This window comes from Equus caballus, chromosome 8 (genome assembly GCF_041296265.1).
Source record: "Equus caballus isolate H_3958 breed thoroughbred chromosome 8, TB-T2T, whole genome shotgun sequence".
NCBI classification, from domain to species: Eukaryota; Metazoa; Chordata; class Mammalia; order Perissodactyla; family Equidae; genus Equus; species Equus caballus.
This window is the reverse complement of record NC_091691.1, coordinates 8,782,105-8,803,294: the sequence shown is the minus strand read 5'-3', so window position 1 is coordinate 8,803,294 and position 21,190 is coordinate 8,782,105. Positions and strand designations below refer to the sequence as shown.

General features: G+C 49.3%; 2 protein-coding genes across 3 annotated transcripts in view; one reads left to right on the top strand and one right to left on the bottom strand.

Annotated features, from left to right (window-relative positions):
- Positions 1-15,174, top strand: part of ZNRF3 (zinc and ring finger 3) — a 150,554-nt gene extending 135,380 nt beyond the window's left edge. For both annotated transcript variants that reach the window (XM_023646917.2, XM_070219812.1), the window contains exons 3-9: positions 2,564-2,638; positions 3,054-3,185; positions 4,753-4,863; positions 5,879-6,046; positions 7,700-7,802; positions 8,494-10,248; positions 11,660-15,174. In XM_023646917.2, coding sequence (XP_023502685.2) covers positions 2,564-2,638; positions 3,054-3,185; positions 4,753-4,863; positions 5,879-6,046; positions 7,700-7,802; positions 8,494-10,248; positions 11,660-11,706 — 2,391 coding nt within the window. In that variant the 3' untranslated portion in view covers positions 11,707-15,174. The remainder of the gene's footprint in view (positions 1-2,563; positions 2,639-3,053; positions 3,186-4,752; positions 4,864-5,878; positions 6,047-7,699; positions 7,803-8,493; positions 10,249-11,659) is intronic.
- Positions 15,175-15,717: 543 nt separating this feature from the next.
- On the bottom strand, positions 15,718-18,262 carry C8H22orf31 (chromosome 8 C22orf31 homolog). The gene is given in 3 exon segments (XM_070275942.1): positions 15,718-16,228; positions 16,960-17,412; positions 18,242-18,262. Coding segments are annotated over 3 exon segments (915 nt in total). The 3' UTR covers positions 15,718-15,787.
- Positions 18,263-21,190: the final 2,928 nt, after the last annotated feature.

Here is a 21,190-nt window from a genome sequence, read left to right as displayed (position 1 = left end):
CTGGCCCCAGAATTATCATTTTCTGAAACAGAATATTTGTACTTGTATCCTGTGCATTAGCCTGATGGTGTCTGAAGTCAAGATATAAATGGGATTTAAGCACTGTATTCTTCTTCTTCTTTTTTTTTTTTTTTTTTTGAGGAAGACTGGCCCTGAGCTCACATCTGTGCCCATCTTCCTCTATTTTATATGTGGGACGCCCATCACAGCGTGGCTTGCCATGTGGTGCCATGTCCGCACCCGGGATCTGAACCAGCCAACCCCAGGCTGCCAAAGTGGAACGTGCGCACTTAACCACTGTGCCACCTGGCCGGCCCTAAGCACTTTATCCTTGACTTGCTCTTTTCAGTATAGAAACCAGGAGACTGCTCAGTCCTCCTAGATTTTGTTAAAAATGTCTTTTTTTAAGTGCTTGTCACGAATGGGTCATGCCTCACCTCCAAATCCTTGTGACTTCCACATTCTTATGAAGCAGGGAAGCCTGAAACCGAGCAGGCCACGTGTCTGAAGGCGTCGCACACCCCAGATGCTGCAGCCTTTCATCCTGCAGCCATTAGATTCTCCAGGTGCGACAGCTTCAAAGCAGGAGGTGCTGGGGGCTCCCGATCAAGACGGATCTGAACACACATTCCCCTCGGGTGCTGTTTGATGTGCTTGATCATGGAATGAAAGCCAAATAAAGGAATGAGAGGTCCTGTTTATTACCTCGTTTTCGGTGCTGTTCCTCAGGGCCCTTCTACGTCTAGGGAAAGAATTCGTGAGGAAAACTGGGATACCACCAGAGCAGGAGACACAAACACCTACTTACTGTTAACTCTGGGGCCCACAAGCTGTTGGCGTCAGGCAAAGGAGTTTGTGCCTCTGAAGAGCTATATGGAGGAAAGTGATGCCACCTGGCCTAGAGCTTTCTCACTGTGCCGTCATGTCCTCTCTTGCTGGAGGTGGCTGATAGTGCCATTGCAGCTCTTTCTGCATCAGTCTGATCAGTCCCCTGCCTCTCAGTTGAGTGACTGTGAACTAGAAGGGACCCTAATACAGGTGGGGAAACTGAGGCTGAGGCTAAAAGAGATTCAGTGACTTGCCGACCATTGGCAGCTTGTCAGTGGCAGAGCCAGGAATAGCTCCCAAGAGTCACTTCTGCCGGCAGGGTGCTGGTGATAAAACAGGGTGGGATGGACAAGCGGCAGAGGAGATTTTAAATACGTTGAATCTCAATTCAACAAGAGAGAGACTCCAGCAGAACAAGGGACAGTACCCAGGGGGTCCGAGCTTGTTAAGTTGCAGAGGACTTTGCCGTACCGCTGAGGATTTCACTGCCCTGCTTGTTTGGTACAAAGTACAGGCAATTGTCTTCTTGTAAAAGCTGTGGGATAAGACTGCCCTCTGGTGGGCTGGTGGAGCCATTGGTCCAGCCACTTTCTCCTCTACTTCAGTTCCGTGTCGCTTCTTATGCTGCATCTGTGTTGAGCGATTATTCCTATTGAAGGAACTCAGATTATTTTATTTCTGAAGGACTGTGGCCCCTAGAGATTTTCTTGACCTCTAAGCACTAACCATCATTTGCCCATTTATAGGAGGTTTTGTTTTTTTGTTTGTTTTTTTCCCCCCACGTTAGAAGTGTCTTATTCGCCAATAAGATTTGGGTTTCTAAAAGCAAGGGTGATGTCTCCTGTCTTGTTCTTCCATAGCTTCTTTCCTGTTGTCTACTTAGCTGTTCATGAAATCAGAAGGTTCACTGAGATGGAAAGGAATCCCTTCTCCCCCAAAAGAATCCCACCATTTCATTCGTTTGTAAAACATTCTAATCTCATCTCTCTGATCAGTACTTCCCCAAGGGGTTGAATGATCAGAATCCCTCAGAAAACTTTCAGAACTCAGTTTCCTGGGCCTTACTCCAGCCCTGCTGAATCAGTCTCTGTGGTCGGAGCCAGGAAATCTGCTTTATAAACTTCCCAAGTGGTTTTTGAGGTGCAGCCAGGTTTGGCAGCCAACTGCTCTAAATCCACATTTACAATTATTTCTCGTAGCTTTGCCCCATGGCAGCATCTCCAAAAGTCTTCAGCTTATGTGAGTTATTAAAACTGACCGCTTTGAGAGTCCTTTGGAGATATTCAGGATACTAGTCTAACTGCAGTACTGGGTGACATAGGAAGAAAGAAGGGCCACGAGAGAAGGACTGAAAGCATTTGCTTTGGTTGCCAGCGGCTCTGTGTTCACAGCAGAAAATACTGAAACCAGTACATTTCTGCTGACCAGGCAGGTTGTTGATTTGTCATTTATTTTTAAGGTTTAGGCGGATAGGGAGCCATAGGTTAATTTAGTACCCAGTTATTTATTTTCACCCATTGTAACTCGTCTGCTTCTCAGGATAACTGTATAAGGTAGGTGGCATTGCCCCTTTTTTACAGATGGGAAAGTTGAGGCTTAGCAAAGTTGGTTGCTCAAAGTCACATACATTGGTAACTGTCAGATTCTGCATTCGAATACAGGTCTGATTTCTAAGTCCGGCTTTGGAAAGGTAAGAGGACCAGAGTGCCAATCTGCTCTTTTTTTACTCTGCCAGGCCAAGCGAGCAGTGCAGCGGGGAGCCACGGCAGTCATCTTTGATGTGTCTGAAAACCCAGAAGCTATCGACCAGGTAAAGCCCTCGGGCCACGCCAATGGCTGCAGGCTCCCTGAGAGAAGCACTTCCTTTAGTTAGCTTGGCTTGTCACAGTTGTGTCACCCTCATCTCAGGGCCTTTGCACGTGTCTGCTGACGTTAGATGTCCATGTTTGGACATTATCCGCCAAGGCAGGCATATTGAGAGGGGTTAAGAGCCAGGAAGTTAGGGGTTGGGGGGCATTTTCAAAGATCCTTTTAGGCTTTCCGCCTGCCCAGTCCACCCTAAAACAAGCATTGTCCTCAGCCCTGCCCTTCCGGGAGCTCCAAGGCTACAGTCCTTGAGGAGCTTGAGGATTTCCAGTGTTTAGCATCCTTTCCCTCCAGCCGTTTTTTCTCTCTCCTGCTTCTTAAAGTGTGTCTTCTGACCAGGACCATCTCTTTTTTCTTAGCTAAATCAGGGCTCGGAAGACCCGCTCAAGAGGCCAGTGGTGTATGTGAAGGGTGCAGATGCCATCAAGCTGATGAACATTGTCAACAAGCAGAAAGTGGCTCGAGCGAGGATTCAGCACCGCCCTCCCCGAGTGAGCCTCCTCCCTGGCCGGCCACGCCCGGCACCTTCTCTGCTGCTGCCTGAGCCTTGATTCCCTTTGGGCTTTTGTTCCTTTCTTCTTTCTGCCTAAAATGCTGATGCACCCCCAGTTCCTGAAGGTTAAGGTCAGATACAAGGCTGGAGGCCAGGGCGGAATTTTACCTGTGTTTTAGAGAGGATTTGAAAAGTGCTTCCAGAAATACAGTCATGTGTCACTTAACAACGGGGACGTGTTCTGAAAAATGCATTGTTAGTTGATTTCGTCATTCTGCAAACATCATAGAATGTACTTACACAAACTTAGGTGGCACAACATCCTACACACCTAGGCTATATGGCACTAACCTTATGGGACCACTGTCCATGTGCGTCCCATCATTGACCGAAATATCAATATGTGGCACATGACTAGATGATTCATGCCAAGATGTCTCTAGACTCTTCTACCTGCCATCCCCTCTTGTCCTTATTTCTCTTCCGTCCCATCTCCCTCTGAAAGGCTAGCTAAGGAGGACTGAAGGGAAAGAATACCCAGCACTCGGCTTTCCATGTCCCCCTCCTTCCATTTGACCTAGAGGAGAGAAAAAGGCCTGTCCTTCCTTCTTCCCGTGGGGTTAATTGCATTTTTGAACCCCCTACCTTATATTTGAGACTGGAAAAGTTAGCTTTCAGCCGGGATTGAAGTTCATGGCTTCCAGGTTGTTAATGAATAGCGGTTAGGCTTCTCCTAAGTGTGTTGAGGCGACACTGCTGGCCATTAACTCTTGTCTGGCATCTTCTACCCAAACCTCAGGCTGAAGATTCTAGGAATCTGGTACAGGTGCCCCGTACATGGTTTATTTCCTCTTTACAGATACTGGAATATTCACACATAGCATGATTCTTTTGCATGCACCAAATATCTTGATACCCACAGCATTCAATTAGCAAATCTCTATTCCTGTTGGCTAAATGCGTGTCCTAGATGAGGCGGCCTCAAGGTTTTAGGAGGCAGTGTGCTGTGAGGAAAAGGTAAGAACTAAAACCGGAGGGAGTTTGCAGAACGGACTTGCTGGCTTCTTTTTAAAGGAAAAAAGAGCACTTTGGTAAATATGACTCATTGTAGTGGAAGCCGATATTTGTGGAAGCAGCATACAATTTTCTGAGTTGTTGTAAACCATTAATTACATGGTTAGTAATCACTGTTCCCTCAAAACATGACACTCACTCCTTTGTCCCATAAATGTGATATTTGTGTTTATTTGGAAGGGCCTCTCCTACCAGTTACGGCGAACTTCGCGCTATTCCTCAGGGAGCTTGGCTTTGGGAGCAGAGTTCGCTTGGCTGTTAGGAGGCCTGGTTGAGACCACTGCAATCCTCCCCTTGGCCACACTGCAGGGTACTACCTGGGCCTGGAGAGCAGACAGTGTGCATGTTAACAGAACCCCGGGTGTTCCCTGCAGATGAGGGGAAATGCACCCCAGTTGCCCATCCTTATGCCGACCCAGGCCCACACAGCTCGTGTGCCGGTTCCCAGGCTGAAGAGAGCGGTGACTCATTGTGTCTGTGTTCTGCTCCAGCAACCCACTGAATACTTTGACATGGGGATTTTCCTGGCTTTCTTCGTCGTGGTCTCCTTGGTCTGCCTCATCCTCCTTGTCAAAATCAAGCTGAAGCAGCGACGCAGTCAGGTAATTTCTCAGAGCAACCCGTGAAGAAACTTGATCCCCACTGCCCTGTCGCTAGTGAAAACCAGGGGTGGGGCCTGGGCTCTGTGGCCTGTTCCCAGAAGCCTAGAAACAGCAAAGACAGAGAAAACAAGAGCAAAGCTTATAGCACTGTCTCTCCTCTCTTCCAAAAGGGTCAGTCCTACAGAGGCTGAGCACTGGGGTTGTTCCCAGCCAGGAGTTTTTCTAAAGAAATGTTTGAATGTTAATTTGGAACCCTAGAGCCTTCCTCCTCAGATATAATCTGGGAACCATCAGCATCACTGAGAGCTTGGCAGAAACACAGAATCTCAGGCCCCACCCTAGACCTGCTGGATCTGAATCTCTGCTTCTACCAAGCTCTCCAGGCGATTCTCAGTATACAGAGTAGGCACTCTGATGCCCCAGCTGGCACATCACTGTGTGCTTGAAGGAAGGAAGGATTTGAGGGTGGAGGGTGATGAGAGGATAAGCGGGAACTTAGGCTCTCAAATGTGTAGCAGCGTGACGTCTCGGGAGAGAGATGGTGGACTTGGTAGGCAATCTCTCGAGGAGAATTGCCGAGTTCTCACAGAGGTTGAGTGGCCACCACCAACAGAACAGTGGGCAGTGTTAATTGAGCATGTACCGTTGGCCAAGTGCTGAGCACTCACGTGCGTTGTCTCATTTGCCCTCAGAACTTTCTTCAGTGTAAAGAGGAGGAGCCCTTGGCATGGAGCAGGTTAATAACTCAGGGTCTTGCAGAGTTGTCCAAGTAATTGGAGTAGACCTCTGCTGGTACTGCCACTTGGGAAAAGCCCAGGTTGATGTCGAGGACACTCAAGAATCTGGAGGATCTGTGCTGTGGCGATCTAAATTTTTAGTGCTCTCTCAAAGGTCTGTTCTGGCCTGAGAGAGACTAGCATTTGCTTGTCCTGATGCATGGAGTGCCATGGCCCTGGGGTGACTACTCCTGTGGATACATCCCAGACCCTAACATGGACCACATTCTGCCACACAGAATTCCATGAATAGGCTGGCCGTGCAGGCTCTGGAGAAGATGGAAACCAGAAAGTTCAACTCCAAGAGCAAGGGGCGCCGGGAGGGGAGCTGTGGGGCACTGGACACGCTCAGCAGCAGCTCCACGTCCGACTGTGCCATCTGCCTTGAGAAGTACATCGACGGAGAGGTAATGGCAGAGGCAGAGCCCATCCCGGGTGGGCATGAGGTACACAGGTTAGCAGAAGCACACAGAACCTATAAGGATAGGGCCCCGTGTCCTCTTCCCACAGCTTTGCAGGAGCAGAAAGGCTTAAATGCCTAGGTCTCAAGGGGATGACCTGAGACATTCTAACTGCTGTTTCCCCTGGAAAGGGGCGGCCACATTGCAGAGACGCTGTCTCCAGAGGACCCAGCTGAACACAAGTGATTTTGAAAGTTGATCAGAAATATATGGTAGGACCAGAAAATGTCTGGTTTTAAGGACATTCATACATGTTGACTTAATTTCAGAATTGCTCTTCTGAAAACTCTGAGACGAGACTTGATATAAATCTCTCCTACAAAGCCATGTGGAACATTTGGTGTTTTTATTTATAAAGAGAGAAAAGATGGGATGTCCCCTTATTTCTTCTACCTTTTTTCCTGAAAATTTCAAATTTTCAGAAAAGTTGCAAGAATCATACAATGAATGACGTATCATTCACCTAGAATCACCCATTGTTAACATTTGGCCATGTTTGCTGAATCTTTCTAGATAGAGGGGTACATACACTCACATTTGGCGGGGGGCAGACCACTTCAGTGTTAGCTGCAGACATTTGATGCCCCTTTGATGAAGTGTTCTACTGCTGTGTAGGCTGTTGGATGAAAAGTGAGTTTTTGCAGAGGCCTTTAGATTAATCGAGTCTTGCATGGTCTCTAGGTGCAGACTGCCTGGGTTCTAATCCTGGCCCAGGCGGGTTCTAGCTTTGTGATCTTGGGCAAGTGACTTCATGCTCTATGCCTGTGCTTGTGACACAGGCCCGAGAATGTCCTGCACTCCAGGTGATCACAAAGGTTACATGAGAAAATACAGGTAGAACTCTTGCCACGGTCCAGCACAGCATTAGATATTAGTTTGAATCTTATTGCATTAAGCTGGTGAGAGAATGGAAAAACAAAGTAAAATGAGCAAATTTGGAGGGTGCCTGGGCTCAGGAACTCCAGAGGCGGTTCTCCCTCAGAAAACCCCATCACCTGCTCTCCACACAGGCTGCTTTGTTATAAACCATGTGCCCTAGGTGAGTGTTCAGGGCCCAGTGAAGGAAAGCACAGGAGAACTTTGCCCCTTTGCTGCCCAACCCCTCAATCCTGAGTCCTGGGCATCTTCCTTTCTACTGGTCCCCATTTGGGGTACCTGGAGGCAGCCACCATCTCAGAGATGCAGGAGATCTTGGGGTGTACTCGCCCTCTCTCCTCACGCCCAGGCTGCCCATCTGCACTAGCACATGGCTCCAGTCTTCCCTTGTGTGCGGCATGAATGTGAGTGCCCTCCTTCTGTGACAGGACAGGAGCCTGCCTCTGTGTTTTCTCCCTTACCTCTGAAGGCCATGGTTGGGGCTCACTGATGGCCATTTCCTTTTCCCTGGAACCCGTGCGTGGGCTCTGACTCCAGGGAATTGAGTCTACCTGTAGCTAGAGATGGGGAGGAGGAAGGGGAGAGAGACTCTGGGCCCTGGTATGGGGAACAGGGCTCCTTGGTCCACACTGGGCTCCAGGAAGAAGCACATGCGGGGCTGAGGCAGAACTGCCCTCCACCTGTGCCCTCCCTTCAGGCTGTGCGTCCTCTCTCCCTTCCCAGGAGCTGCGGGTTATCCCTTGTACTCACCGCTTTCACAGGAAGTGCGTGGACCCATGGCTGCTGCAGCACCACACCTGCCCCCACTGTCGGCACAACATCATAGGTAACTGTCACATGCCTTCATCGTTGCTGAAGAGTCACTGTCCCTACCGAGTGCCTAGCAAGAGCGTGGCGTATGCTACAGGCTGGTGCATGAGCAAGGCCACCAAGCATTGCCATCTGGACTTGGAGGCATGGCGACTTTGGGTTCTGGAGGTCACCAGGCCTCCAGACCCTGAGGAGAGCCTGGCCTGAAGAATTGCCCTGAGTTCAAGTCTTGGCCTTCACGTGAACCAGTTTTCTGACCTTGGGCAAGGCATCTGGCCTCTCCAGGCCTTAGGCCCGCGATCTCTTTAGCGGGAATGACAGTGATGACGCTTGCCTCTGCCCAGTGCTACAGGGTTGTGGTGCTGCTTCTGTGTCACTGTGGTGTTGGGTGAGGGGGCTGGAACACAGGGTGCACTCAGAGTAGTTCTTTTTCTAAGAGGGAAATGAGTTTCATCTTTGTATCCTATCCTGTTGCTCTCTGCAAACTCCTGTGGGGAGATGGGAGATGGGCCCTGACAGGTGTGGCCACCTTTCAAATAGAGAAGCTGGTCAGCTCTGGCAGCATGGCTGAGTTTGGTGACACCTTAGACTGGGCACCTTGGCATGTGATCAAGCCTGCTGCTTCAGTCTTTGCCCTGATTCATCCCTCCTAGCCCCTGCCCCCAGCGTGCTCAGCTGCTGACTTTCCTTCCTCCCCTTCTCCCCAGAACAAAAGGGAAACCCAAGCACCATGTGCGTGGAGACCAGCAACCTCGCACGCAGCCGGCAGCAGAGGGTGATCTTGCCGGTGCACTACCCCGGCCGCGTGCACAGGACCAACGCCATCCCAGCCTACCCTACAAGGACAAGCATGGACTCCCATGGGAACCCCGTCACACTGCTGACCATGGACCGGCACGGGGAGCAGAGCCTCTATTCGCCACAAACCCCCGCCTACATCCGCGGCTACCCACCCCTCCACCTGGACCACACCCTGGCCCCTCACCACTGTGGCCTGGAGCACCGGGCCTATTCGCCAGCCCACCCCTTCCGCAGGCCCAAGTTCAGCGGCCGCAGCTTTTCCAAGGCAGCTTGCTTCTCCCAGTATGAGACCATGTACCAACACTACTACTTCCAGGGCCTCAGCTACCCTGAGCAGGAGGGTCAGGCTGCACCCAGCCTCGCTCCCAGGGGCCCTTCCCGTGCCTTTCCCCCGAGTGGCAGCAGCAGCCTGCTCTTCCCCACCGTGGTGCACATGGCCCCGCCCTCCCACCTGGAGAGTGGCAGCACATCCAGCTTTAGCTGCTACCACGGCCACCGCTCGGTGTGCAGTGGCTACCTGGCCGACTGCCCGGGCAGTGACAGCAGCAGCAGCAGCAGCAGCTCTGGCCAGTGCCACTGCTCCTCCAGTGACTCCGTGGTGGACTGCACTGAGGTCAGCAACCAAGGCGTGTACGGGAGCTGCTCCACCTTCCGCAGCTCCCTCAGCAGCGACTATGACCCCTTCATCTACCGCAGCCGGAGCCCCTGTCGCACCAGTGACGTAGGGGGCTCGGGCACCTCTGGCTGGGGGCCTGTCATGCGCCTCGAGGGCTCCCTGCCACCTGAGGAGCTCCTGACAGCCCACAGTCCAGGCGCTGGGCGGGGAGAGCCTTGGCCTGGCCCTGCCTCTCCCGTGGGGGACCGGCTGTCCACCTGCAGCCTTGAGATGGACTACAGCAGCAACTCCTCCCTGGAGCACAGGGCGCCCAATAGCTCTACCTCAGAAGTGGGGCTCGAGGCTTCTCCTGGGGCCGCCCCGGACCTCAGGAGGACCTGGAAGGGGAGCCATGAGGGGCCCTCGTGTGCCTGCTGCTGCGAGCTCCAGCCCTCCGCACTGGAGCCCGGCGTAGGAGCAGCGGGGGGCAGCACCTTGTTCCTGGGCACCCCGCTCTGTGAGGGCTGTGGCCCCACAGGTGGGGAGTCACAGCCGGGAAGCTCCCAGGGCCTATATGGCCTTCACCCAGACCATTTGCCCAGGACAGATGGGGTGAAATATGAGGGCCTGCCCTGCTGCTTCTATGAAGAGAAGCAGGTGGCCCATGGTGGCGGAGGGGGCAGCGGCTGCTACACTGAGGACTGCTCGGTGAGCGTGCAGTACACGCTCGCCCAGGAGGCCCCGCCCAGCTGCCACCCAGGGGCCCGGGACCTGAGCCAGCGCATCCCCATCATTCCAGAGGATGTGGACTGTGAGTTGGGCCTGTCCTTGGACTGCCATGGAACCCACGGCCTTGGCCCTTGGGGTGGGACGCCGGGCCTGGACGCCCTGCGGCCCCACAGGGGTCTGGGAGCAGCTCAGGAAGAAGAGCGGGTTCTGTGCTGCCAGGCCAGGGCACCGCTGCCCCCTGGATGTCTCCTGGAGGAGGCAGGGGCCACCAGGGCCAACTTCCCCGGTGCCTCCCAGGACACTCAGGAGTCCAACGCCACAGCCACTGAGGCTGCAGGTGAGAGCAGGAGATGACAGTAGGCCAGAGTCGGGGTCCTCTTCTCTCTCTCTGGTGGTTTTCTAGGTGACTTCCTTTGTGTCTCTGACTTTAAACACCGTCTGTACCTGATGACTTCCCAGTGTTATTCCCCAACCCAGCCTCCTCTGAGTTCCAGACCCACCGGGCCCTCTCCTTCCATGATTTCTGCCCCCAAATGCTACATAAGCATCCCATCCTCATGTCCACAGCAGCACTCTTGAGTTCCTCCCTCTGGGCCCGCCCTTCTCCAAGGCTCCCCACCCAGCTGCTCAGGCCAAAAGCCCAGGCACCATCCCCGGGCCTGCCCTGTCGCTCGCTCACCTGTGTCCTGGGCTACTCCACCTGTCTGTGAGAACCACATTTGCTTGTTTTCCCCCTGTCCAGAAAACTGAACTCCCAGAAAAATGAAACCGAGCAAAAGACATGCAGAATCCAAGTCCAGAATTTATTATTAGACTCAGCAGACATTGCCAAATAACTATAAAATTTCCTAACATTTTGTCTCAGTAATTAAACTGTGCAGGCCAGACCTTGTAGCACTACAAGTTCCACCTCAAAACTGTATTCCAAACTTATCTACTGTGCCTCCCCACCTGCTCTCCCCTCCGTCGGGCCCATTTCCTCTCTCGGGGGGAGGACAGTAGCCTTCTGACTGGTCTGTCGCAAGTCTTGTGTTCCTCATGGCAACCAGGGGAGTGTTTTTTGAAACATAGGTCTATGTCTTTACACTAGAAAACCCTTCAGTGACTTGCCATTTCCTTTCGAATTTTAAAACTGTAAACTCTTCACCCAGTTCTATATGATCTGGCCCCTGCCTACCCCTCTGACCCCCTCCTCCTCTGCTCCCCTCCTTGCCCTATGGCCTCAGTCCTGTTCCTCCAACGTGACAAGTTCCAGCCTCCATACCCCTCTGCCGCTTCTCTCCTCCAGATCTCAGCTTAAATGACGCCCTCCAGCCCCCTCCGAGGTTACTCTCCCACTGTTTCCTTACTTCCCAGGTTATCACAATCTGAAATTATTTTGTTTTGGGGTCTGTACACTCTGTGAAGGGGTCTTCTCCTCTGCTCTTCCCAGTGCCTGCCACAGTGCCTGATCCACATCTTTTCATGCTATCTAAGGGCTTCCAGAAGGCTCTGCACATCCAGTTGCGGGGAGGCCAGCTCTCTAGGAGGCATGTGTGCTCCTAGCACAGAATGAGGAGCTCTCGGAAACGGAGCGCTTCTTCAGCCCTTTACCATATGCAGTCTGTCCAGTCTTAGGAGCTGTCACTTCCGGACAGCCTGCCACACGCTGGGGACAGGCACCCAAGTCCCTTACCTGGTCCCCGTGCGGAGCCCCCGAAGCCTGCCATGCCCGCTCCCTCTCCTGATGATTGTTCTCTCTCCCCCAGGACAGAGATCTCACCCAGCAGAAGGTGGCGGCAGCCCGGGTGCCTGAGCCCAGAAGGAACTCTTATGTGGAAATGGGAACTGCACGGAGACTCCAAATTCTGACTTCCTTCAGAAAAAACAGAAAATTTTTTTAGCTTTGACAAACACACAAAAGTGGTAATAAAGAGAGCCCTCCTTCTCAACCCAAAATGTGAGCCACCTGTGGCAAACCCTCCCCCCACAATTAACAAACCAACAGACACAATTCTCTGAGTCCTTTGCCTCTTTTGATAACATGTTATTCTTCTGTTTTGTAAAGTGTGTGTGCTTGGGGTTCCGAGGTGTGTGGGATTGAATTCTCTGCTTTGTTTTTTAAGATATTATATGTAAATGTAAAAAGTTATTTAAATATATATTTTAAAGAACCCTAACCGCCAACTTTTGCTGAAAAAAAAATCACTGCTGCATTAATTGAACCACACCATGTGTAGATACTGTTGTCTCCCCAGAGGGAGCTCAGGCCTTTGAAAAGCTCAGGGCTACACCTGCCTTAGAAAATGAACCAGAAACTTGAAGTAAAGCTAGTTGATATGGGTACAAACTCTGAGGAACAATGCAATGCTGCCTCTTTCTTTCTCGTGGCAAATCCCAACGTACAAACTTTCAGGTTTCCTGGGAAGCCATGCCCCTCCAGCCCACACCTTTAGGCAGCTGATGGAAACAGCTAGGAATAGGGCGGAAGGTCTGCAGCACTGGGGAGCCGGGAGGAGCCGTTGCTACATAAGCCCCATGGTGACAGGGACGCTTCTGCCCACTGTCCTCAGTCTGTCCCCTCGGGTCATCGTTCTAAGTAAAAGGACAATTCACAATCCTGATCTTGGGCTTCCTACCACTGGCTGCAGAAATGGTTTGACGGGGTGTGTGGGGACAAACACCCAGGAGGAATGTACTTTTGCGGCCTTGGTGTCCGATGGGGCTGGGAGAGAGCGCTCTCGTAACCCGGAGAAGGGACGGAGGGCGCGCCGGAGCGTGCCTCTGCGCATGCGTCTGTGTGGGCGCAGCCACGCCCCTCGGCTGCTCAGGCCTCGGGCTGCCTTCCTGGGGGCGCAAGGCTGGGACCCCGCGGGGTCTGCGCGAGCTCCGCTTGAAGATACGGCTCCCATCCCACTTCGCCACCGAAGCACCGCTTCAGGGTTATTCAGGCCTCTGCCTCATGGCTGAAAGTGTTCATCTCGCCTGCAAATGTCTACTATCCTTTTTACCTAATGCACTATTATGTTTTGGTTTTCCATGAGACAGAGAAAGAGACTATCAGATAGTTTAGACCCAAAGGGTAGGTTTTTGTATATTTTTCCAGCCTTTTGTTGTTGTTTTTTAAGAGGGAGGGAGAGTTAAAAACCCAAACCATTTCTTTTTAAAGATGTTTCCATTTTAAAAGGGAGAATCTATTTAAAGCTATTTCAGATCAGGGATTGTCATCCTTTTTGTCCAATGTATTTCTTGTTCTAAAAAAATTTTTTTTAGAAGAAACTAATCACATTAGCCTTGTGCTTGCTGACTCTTCTGGTCACTTTTATTTATTCATTTATTCAGCGGATATTGTCATCTGAAATGCTCATATGCGGACTAGGAACCTTTCGACCTGGCCCCCTGTAGGTGGGGAAATAGAGATCGTGGGTTGCCAGGCAACTGTGATGACTCCTCCGGTAAGGCTCAGGGGAAGTCCCCCCAGGGTCCAGACCAGAACGTTTTGAAAGAGAATCTCACTGTATCAGAATCCTTTTTTCTTAAAAACTCCAGCTTATGATGAGGAAATCTGCCTACTTCTAGCCAAGATTTGACAAATTCTAGCGTCAAATGATTGAGCCTTTTGCCATTTAGGAACTCACTGTGGTAAGATTTGTCCTCCAGCCTCAGTAGTGCAGTCTCTTGGGGGCGGCCCCCCGACCCCCTCACCGCCCCCGGGCTGTGCCCAGCACACCTGTTGGCCAGGGTGTGAGAAGCCCTAAGCTGTTGCCATGTGATCTGGGCTGCCTTTATTTCTCAGGCCAGGAGGAGCAGCTGCTGAGGACAACAGCTTGCATTACATGGGTTTAGGGAAGGGGTGGGGAGTATGGCTTCTAACATGAAATGCAAAAAACAGCTTCTCATTGTTGAGATTTTTTTTGTTGTTTGTGGTTTTGTTTTTTTTGTTTTTAATGCCTTTGAGGGCATATTATTTTCCTTGTCTGAAACCATACCCCCAAAGTGGCTTTCTTTAGCCCAGGCTGGAAAACTGCTCCTCAACAGCCTTAAGCAATAAATAGATGAGTAGAGAATGTGACTTCAGCTGGGCTTGTTAAAATAAATGTGTCTAATTTTCATTTGAAAGAGCAATAGCTACGGATGGCAAAAGAAGCACATTTAACTTTTGTAGTTTACAGGGTGGTAGAAACAGAAAAATGAAACTTTAAATATCAGCCATTGTCTTAAATTTGTGTTGGCTCGCCAGACAGGGAGGTCACCAGGATATAGTAACCAACTATATTAATGCCTCACCATTCAAATAAAAAGAAATATCTTCTTTGAAGTTGTAAAACTCCAGTAATGATGACAAATAGCTTTTTTGTTGGCCTCTCCATGGTGGGTGGGGGTTATCTAGAGGTGGAAACTGGGAGCATAGCATTTTCCATTGAGAACCACCCCCCCAGCCAGAGTGGGAGTGGGACTGCTGGGCGTGGTCCCGTGGTCCAGCCCTGGGTGTAGGACAGCCACGTAAACTGACCAGTGCTACAACCAGTTTAAAATGGGAGTTTGGGAGTTCTGATCAACAAGGTACCTCTTTGTGGTAGACACAGCCCCAGTGTGCTGGCTTTAATTCTCTCAGTCTCTTTGCCTCTCTTCTGAACCCAAGCCATTTTATAAAGCTCCATCTGCTGTCCCAGCGCTCAGACCCTCCCTCATGTGCTGCTAGTTTCTACTCAAAGTTCATGCAGGACTAATGCTTTTAAAATGAGGTCTAAAAAATAATTACTAATCAAGAGAATTATTTTTTAAACAGAACTGCCTTTTTCTATTCTTTATATAAACTCTATTGTGTTGGTCTAACAAGGCACTATTTTAAAATGTTTTAAAAAAATTTCTCCCATAGCACTTAAAAGATATTTTGTAAAAACTTTGCTGTAAAGATTTTGTAATAAAATGGTCTAAGGGCTCCTTCTCTGACATTACCATTTTTAAAAAATGTTTTAAAGGCTAGAAAACAACTTATGTATATTCTGTATATGTATGGCAGCACATTTCATTTATGGAAATATGTTCTCAGAATATTTATTTACTAATATATTTATCTTAAGCCATGTCTTATGTTGAGAGTGTGACATTGTTGGAATAATCATTGAAAATGACTAACATGAGGCCCTGTAAATACATGATAATTGCACACAGATTTTACGTATTTGCCGACCAAAAATGATTTAAAACAAGTTGTAGTCTTCTATGGTTTTGTAACAAATTGTACAAATGACTGTAAAAAAAAATACAATTTTATCAAGTATGTGTTACATGTTGTCATTGCTCTGTCTGGTAAAGGTCTGCAGATTCCACCAACAAGAGGTTTGCATGAAGTGATGCCTTTAACTTCAAATCGCTCGTGGAAGCATCCGTATAATTTCCTCTCTTGTCAACATAAAGTTCAGGTTATTGGGGATTTGGGTGGTGTCATGGGAGAGTATCTGATAGAGAGTGTATGGGATTATGTCCTTGAGGTGGTGGTGGTTTTTCTGCTCAGCCCTGTGTGGAGGGAGTGAGGGAAATGGTAGTCGATCCTAGCAGTCCACTTTTTAAAGATGGGGAATATAGGCTGTATATAAACTGTTGACTTCAACTGCCAGGCCTTTTCCTACCCAGAAGACAGCGACCCTTAAGCCCTTGTTAAGGGAAAGGGGCTTGTAGGAAAAATCCCCTAGCATATAGTCCTCGAAATTCCCTAATCACAAGAGTGGAGGGCAGTCCTCAGTCTGAAGTGAATCCCGTACCCATCTGCCTTGTTTCCCTGGGAGGGCAGTTACTAATTTGTAAAGCACTCTGGGATTACATGGAAGGTGCAAAGTGGTGTTTATTTTTCAGACATCTAGCAGAGAATATCCTGATCCCATGAGCTCCCGTTCCTATTTCTCCGTCTTTAACTTGGGCCATTTCTTGGGCATAGTCTCCTCGTGGACCTCCAGCCGCTTCCTGCCTGGCGACAGGTCCTTCTGAGTGCCTCCGGGGGTGGCAGCCTGGCTGCACAGAGCTTTCCAGAGCCTTTGTTTGATGGCCTTGCCCAACTCCAAGCTGTACCTCTTGGGGGTCCCTGAAGGATTCCACAGCATCGGCTCGACCACAGTGTGGTACAGAGCCCGGTAACTCTCTGTGGGCAGGCCGTGGATAGTTAGCGTGTCCTCTGACAACTGCCGTCTCTTTCTGGTTTCAGGAAGCAACGCTCGGCCCTTCCAGGCTGTTGTCCCAATGTCCCGGGGTAGCACTTGGGTGGCAGCCACATGTTCAGCATATCTGCTCTCAAGATCTTGGCAGACTGTTTCTTTTTTCTCCTTTGAACTTTCTTTGCTCTAGCCAGGAAGAAAGCAGAGAAGTCAAAGCTAAAACTTGAGAAGGGAGCTCAGAATAATTATCTGGGATTTGTGTCCCAGAGTCTTGGTTACAGCCACAACCAACATTTGTCTAGCATGTTCTAGTTTACTGAATTCCTTCATGTATACCACGGCATGCGCTCTCCATAACCCTGTAAGGTCAGCAGGAGACAGCTTTAAAGGCAAGGAAATTGGAATTGGTTTGCCCAAGGCCACACAGCTGGAAGGTTAATAACCGCAGTTGTCATCTATTGAATGCCACGCAGGATCCTAAGCATTTACTCTGTGCCAGGCTCTGTTCAAAAGCCCTTTGCGTGTATTAACTCATTTAATCCTCTTGAGACCCTATGAGGGAAAGGCTGTTATTCCCCATTTTGTAGAAGACAAAAACCGAGGCAGAAAGAGACTAAGCCCACAGTTGTCGTCAATTATAGTCAGAGTTGGTATTTGAACCCTGACAGCCTAGCTCCAGGGTGCCTAGGCAGACTGTAAATAGGTAGTGACCCCAGATCTGGTACTCCCTCCACTATATCATGCTGCCTTCCCCGACCCCCATTCCCACCCCCAACCATCGTCCACAGCACCCCCACACAATCCTGTCTTTCAGATTTTCTTCACTTCATATAACTCTCTTAAGCATTAACTGTTCTCTGGCTTACATTTCCCTCTCCCCACTCCATCACATTTCCTCACCCCCAGCCGTCATCTACCTCATTGATGCCTCCTGCAGGCCTCCTGCACCTAGGTGAGCCCGGCCCCTGCCCCACTGGTCGCAGGCTCTTGGGACTGATGGAGTTTCTTATCCTGCCCAGCTGGGTGGCTTTCATTGCTGAATTGTCCTTGGGCTTTAATCTCTTCGAGGGTTTTGCTTCTCCAAACTTGCGTGGTACTGGGCAGCATTTATCCTTCAGTGGTCGTCGCCTGAGCACCAGCTTAACCAGGGAGAACGAACTGGCAATTAACGGATTCTTTACAACTTCCCAGGAAGAGGTGGTACCTGGCGGTGGGGCATTGATGTTCTGCTTTGCGCACGTTCTGCCTGTCCAGATGTTGGTGAGGGCAGGCGAGTCCACATAGCAGTCCTGAAGCCTGGTGTTCAGTAAAATAGACTGTCGGAGTCCATAGGTGGGGATGCTGGCGTCTCATCTCGCATGGATTGGATGCTAGAATTATATGGGGAAAAAAATGGAATAAAAAAGTCTCAAGCAGAGACTAGAAGGCCTACTTTGGAGGCAAAAGTATTAACATCTTTTTATAGACCATTCCTTCTACACAGCTCTTAGAAATCTTTCTACACCTCCTCTCTCCTGCTCACCAAAGCCTTTCGTACCAAGCAGGGAAGTGATAGTAATTTCACAAGGTCACGGTGATATTCATTCTCTGAAAGAACACAGCATGCTCAGGCTGGAAGTGAAGGGTCACGGGGCATTTATAAGGAATCAAAGACAATTCCCGTCTTCTGGAAAGCTAAGGGAACCCATTGCAGGAAAGGAATGGGAGACAGGACCACTTCAAGGTTCCCATAGGATCTGTAGTGACTCCTCAACCATGTTGCAACACGGAAATGACAGCAGGTAAACTTCTGCCACACCCTGAATACACTTTCTAACCAGACTCCCATGAGCCAAGAGAGCTGCTCAACAGGGAAATATACGCTGGGGTCCATACAAGCAAAAGCACAATGTAAATGATGCTGGTCTCCATTTCCTGGGACCAGCCGTGAACAAGAGAACAATTTGGATAGATTAGAATCACACTCTTAAAAGAGACCTGGCTTTCTAAGAAATGTCATCTATAAAAAATAAAATCACCTTACCATATTTCGGTTGCCTTAAATTTTATTTTAGCTAGCTTAGTAGGGGGAAGAAATATGTATTTTCTTTTCCCTTTTTCTCTCTTTTTGTTTTGTTTTGTTTTAATATTTCTAGTCACTGTCTTTCTCTGCCTCAGTCATGTATGGGCAAACTGTAGTTTGCTCAGATTTTGGCTCACGTGCTGGCACTTTTGAACCATTATCTCTAGTATTTGTGATGTCACTTTGGTTTGTGATGTGGGTGTGGATGGGTGTTACATCATCGGATTTTATAGTTAAATTATGTTGGAAGAAGTTCTGTTTTATTGTGCTTACAGACTGAGGGACTTCTGAAGTCCTCATTCCCCCCAAAATGGCTTCGGCGAATTTTGAAGGTCCTAACGTTCTTAAGAAGCATGCTTTGCACACAACGTAGTCAAATATGCAGACCAGATTCGTGGATACAGGTGGTGAGATGCATCCTTACATGTGCAAAAGTGCCCTTCTCCATGCACATAAAGAAGGTACTGTTAAATTCTCAGAATAGCTGCCAAGGTTAGGGACCAGAAATGAAAGAACACGTTCCTGCAGCCCTGGGCACCTCTCCCTGCGTGTCTCTCCCCAGGAGACTACATGGTTTCTGGAATGTGGTTTTATTTTACATCCCATGGCAAATGCAGTAATTAGAGCTGTTAGCAGTGTCAAGGGCTTGAAATGAGAACAAAGACGCCTCTTCCTGGGAACTCTTGGGCAATGCCTAGCTCCTTATCAGGTGCTTGTCCTGTTGGTGGTTTTCATTTCTCATATGCAAAATGCCAAAGGAGGCTCCCTCCCAAGGGGGAGGAGAGCGAAATGATGGAAAAACAGAGTATGAGTCTGGCAGGCGTTCCTGGAATCGCATGTGTTGCCTGTCTGATTTTTCAAGTGTTGTCCCTGGAGTGAATCAAAGTCTGCAGGCAGACTGCACCGCAGGCCGTGGGGGAACCACCTCCAGGACGACGGCGTCTGGACCCACAGACGCTTGGGAGGACAATGGGGCCCATTCAGTGGCGAGCCCTGGCCTCACCTCCCAAGAGGTGGGTCAGTTTTAGAGCAGGGCGTTGGAAAGGGTTTGTCTTTGGGAAGGGTTTGCAGATGTCTGGAGACTGGGCAGGCAAGCATCCTTTCAAAGCTGGTGAATCTTGGAGAGGTGGCACCAGGCTCTTGGGCTACTGTCTGCCTTTACTCTGCAGGAAGAGACAGAAGCAAACAGAGGGCAAGAAAGGCATCCTAGAAGCAGGTCTTCTGTTTCTCTTCTCTCCTTCCCCATCTGGCTTTCCCATACCTCCTCTTTCCGGACACTCATCTGTTGTGTTTACTTTCCTAGGCCTCTTACTCAATGACTATGTGACACTACTCTAGCTCTGAGGAGCATTCAGAAGCTCCTTCTAGCACAGAGCTGTTCACATGGACGGCATACTCTGCAAATTCGATCAAATTCTGCCTTCTGTCCCTTCAGTGTAATTCACTTTAATTGACTGTGCCCCAACAGGAAACCCTCATGCTTCTTAGAACTCACCCAGGTTAATCTGGCCTGTGCTGTTGTTTCTATGTCAGTAAAATCCGTATTTATTGAATACGTACTGTAGGCCGGGTACTATTCTAGGCACTTCACAAGCATCATCTCATGAAATGCTACCAATAGTCTTATGAGTTTGGGCACTGTTGCCATCCCTACTTTACAGATGAAGAAACTGACACACAAGGTGCTCAAGAACCATGCCCCAGGTCCCAGAGCTAGTAACCCACAAAGGCTGGACTCAAACAAGGTCTACACCACTTTTGCTCTTAACTACTCAGATCACTGTGATGCTTTGCCTCTCATCTAGTCGGCCCATCCACATACCACCCCTGGCCCCAGTTCTTGTCCTATTCTTGTCGTAAGACTGTCTCTGGGCTCAGGACTCAGTCTTCCTGAGTTGACATCCAAGATCCTTCTCTCAATGAATTCACATCTCTGAGCCTTACTTTTCTCATCTGTGAAATATGGATAGTATAGTAATAGTGCCTACTCCAAGATTACTGTGAGGATGAAATAGGACTACAAATGAAGCACTTGGCATGGCTCCTGGCGCACAGTAAGCACTCAATAAATAATGTACTTATTAAAGTTATTAATATTGTGACCCATTCGCCCATCCGACCCTTTCTTGAGCCCCTGTTGCTCATGGTCTGAATGACATCACCCAACACTTGATGTGAACTTCATCTCAGGTCCTTCACGGGCACCCATCTGGTTTATGAGGATAAGCAACGAGTCTCTTCAAGTGGAGAATGATTCTGATCTGACTTGGGTATCATGACATTTCTTTTCCCATGACCCGTCTTCCCTAAACATTTGTCAGATTCATCGACCTCACAGAAGTGGTGTATTTACAGGAGCTACACTTCCCCCTGGTTGTGGGAGTCGTCCAGACTATCCTATGCTTTGTTAGACAGAAAGGGAAGCGAGTACCTGAGGATACGCTTAGGAGAGTGACTAGTCTTTAACAGGAATTGTTCCATCGAAAGTTGCTCAGAATTATAAAGTCAGGATGGAAAGACTTTATCTGGTCCAGGGCCCGGAAGCCACGGCAAGAGATTCCATCGTTGGTGCCAACACTTGATCCAGAGAACTTGGGGTTGAGGCAGTAGGACTTCCGTGTTGCTGAGAGGCCTGTCCCTCAGTTTGATTCTCCAATGAATCTTTTTATTCTGCTGAGCTCAGTCTAAATAACCTTTATTTTTCCACCCATCATTTGGCGCTGTGCTTCCTGACATATCTAAACCACCACTTCTATTTGGAAACACATCTGCCCTTCTTTGATGCTTAGCCAAGCTCTCCTCACTGTATTTTTAGCTCCTATAATCTTCCTTCTTTCTTTTTTCTTTTCTACTACCTTTCTTCTCTTTAGTTTCTTTTAGCGCCTATTCTCTTTCTGGAGGATCAGCTAATAAAGAGGAAATTGAGCCAATTTATATTAGTTTTTATTTTCCCCCTTTATGCCCCACCCCCCAAATTCTAGTGGAATTTGGTTGTTGTTAATTTCCTCAGAAGACGTTTTTATTTTAACACCCAAGCAATAAACGTCCACACCCATCTGGGGATGTGTCTGAGGTTCATGATGCAT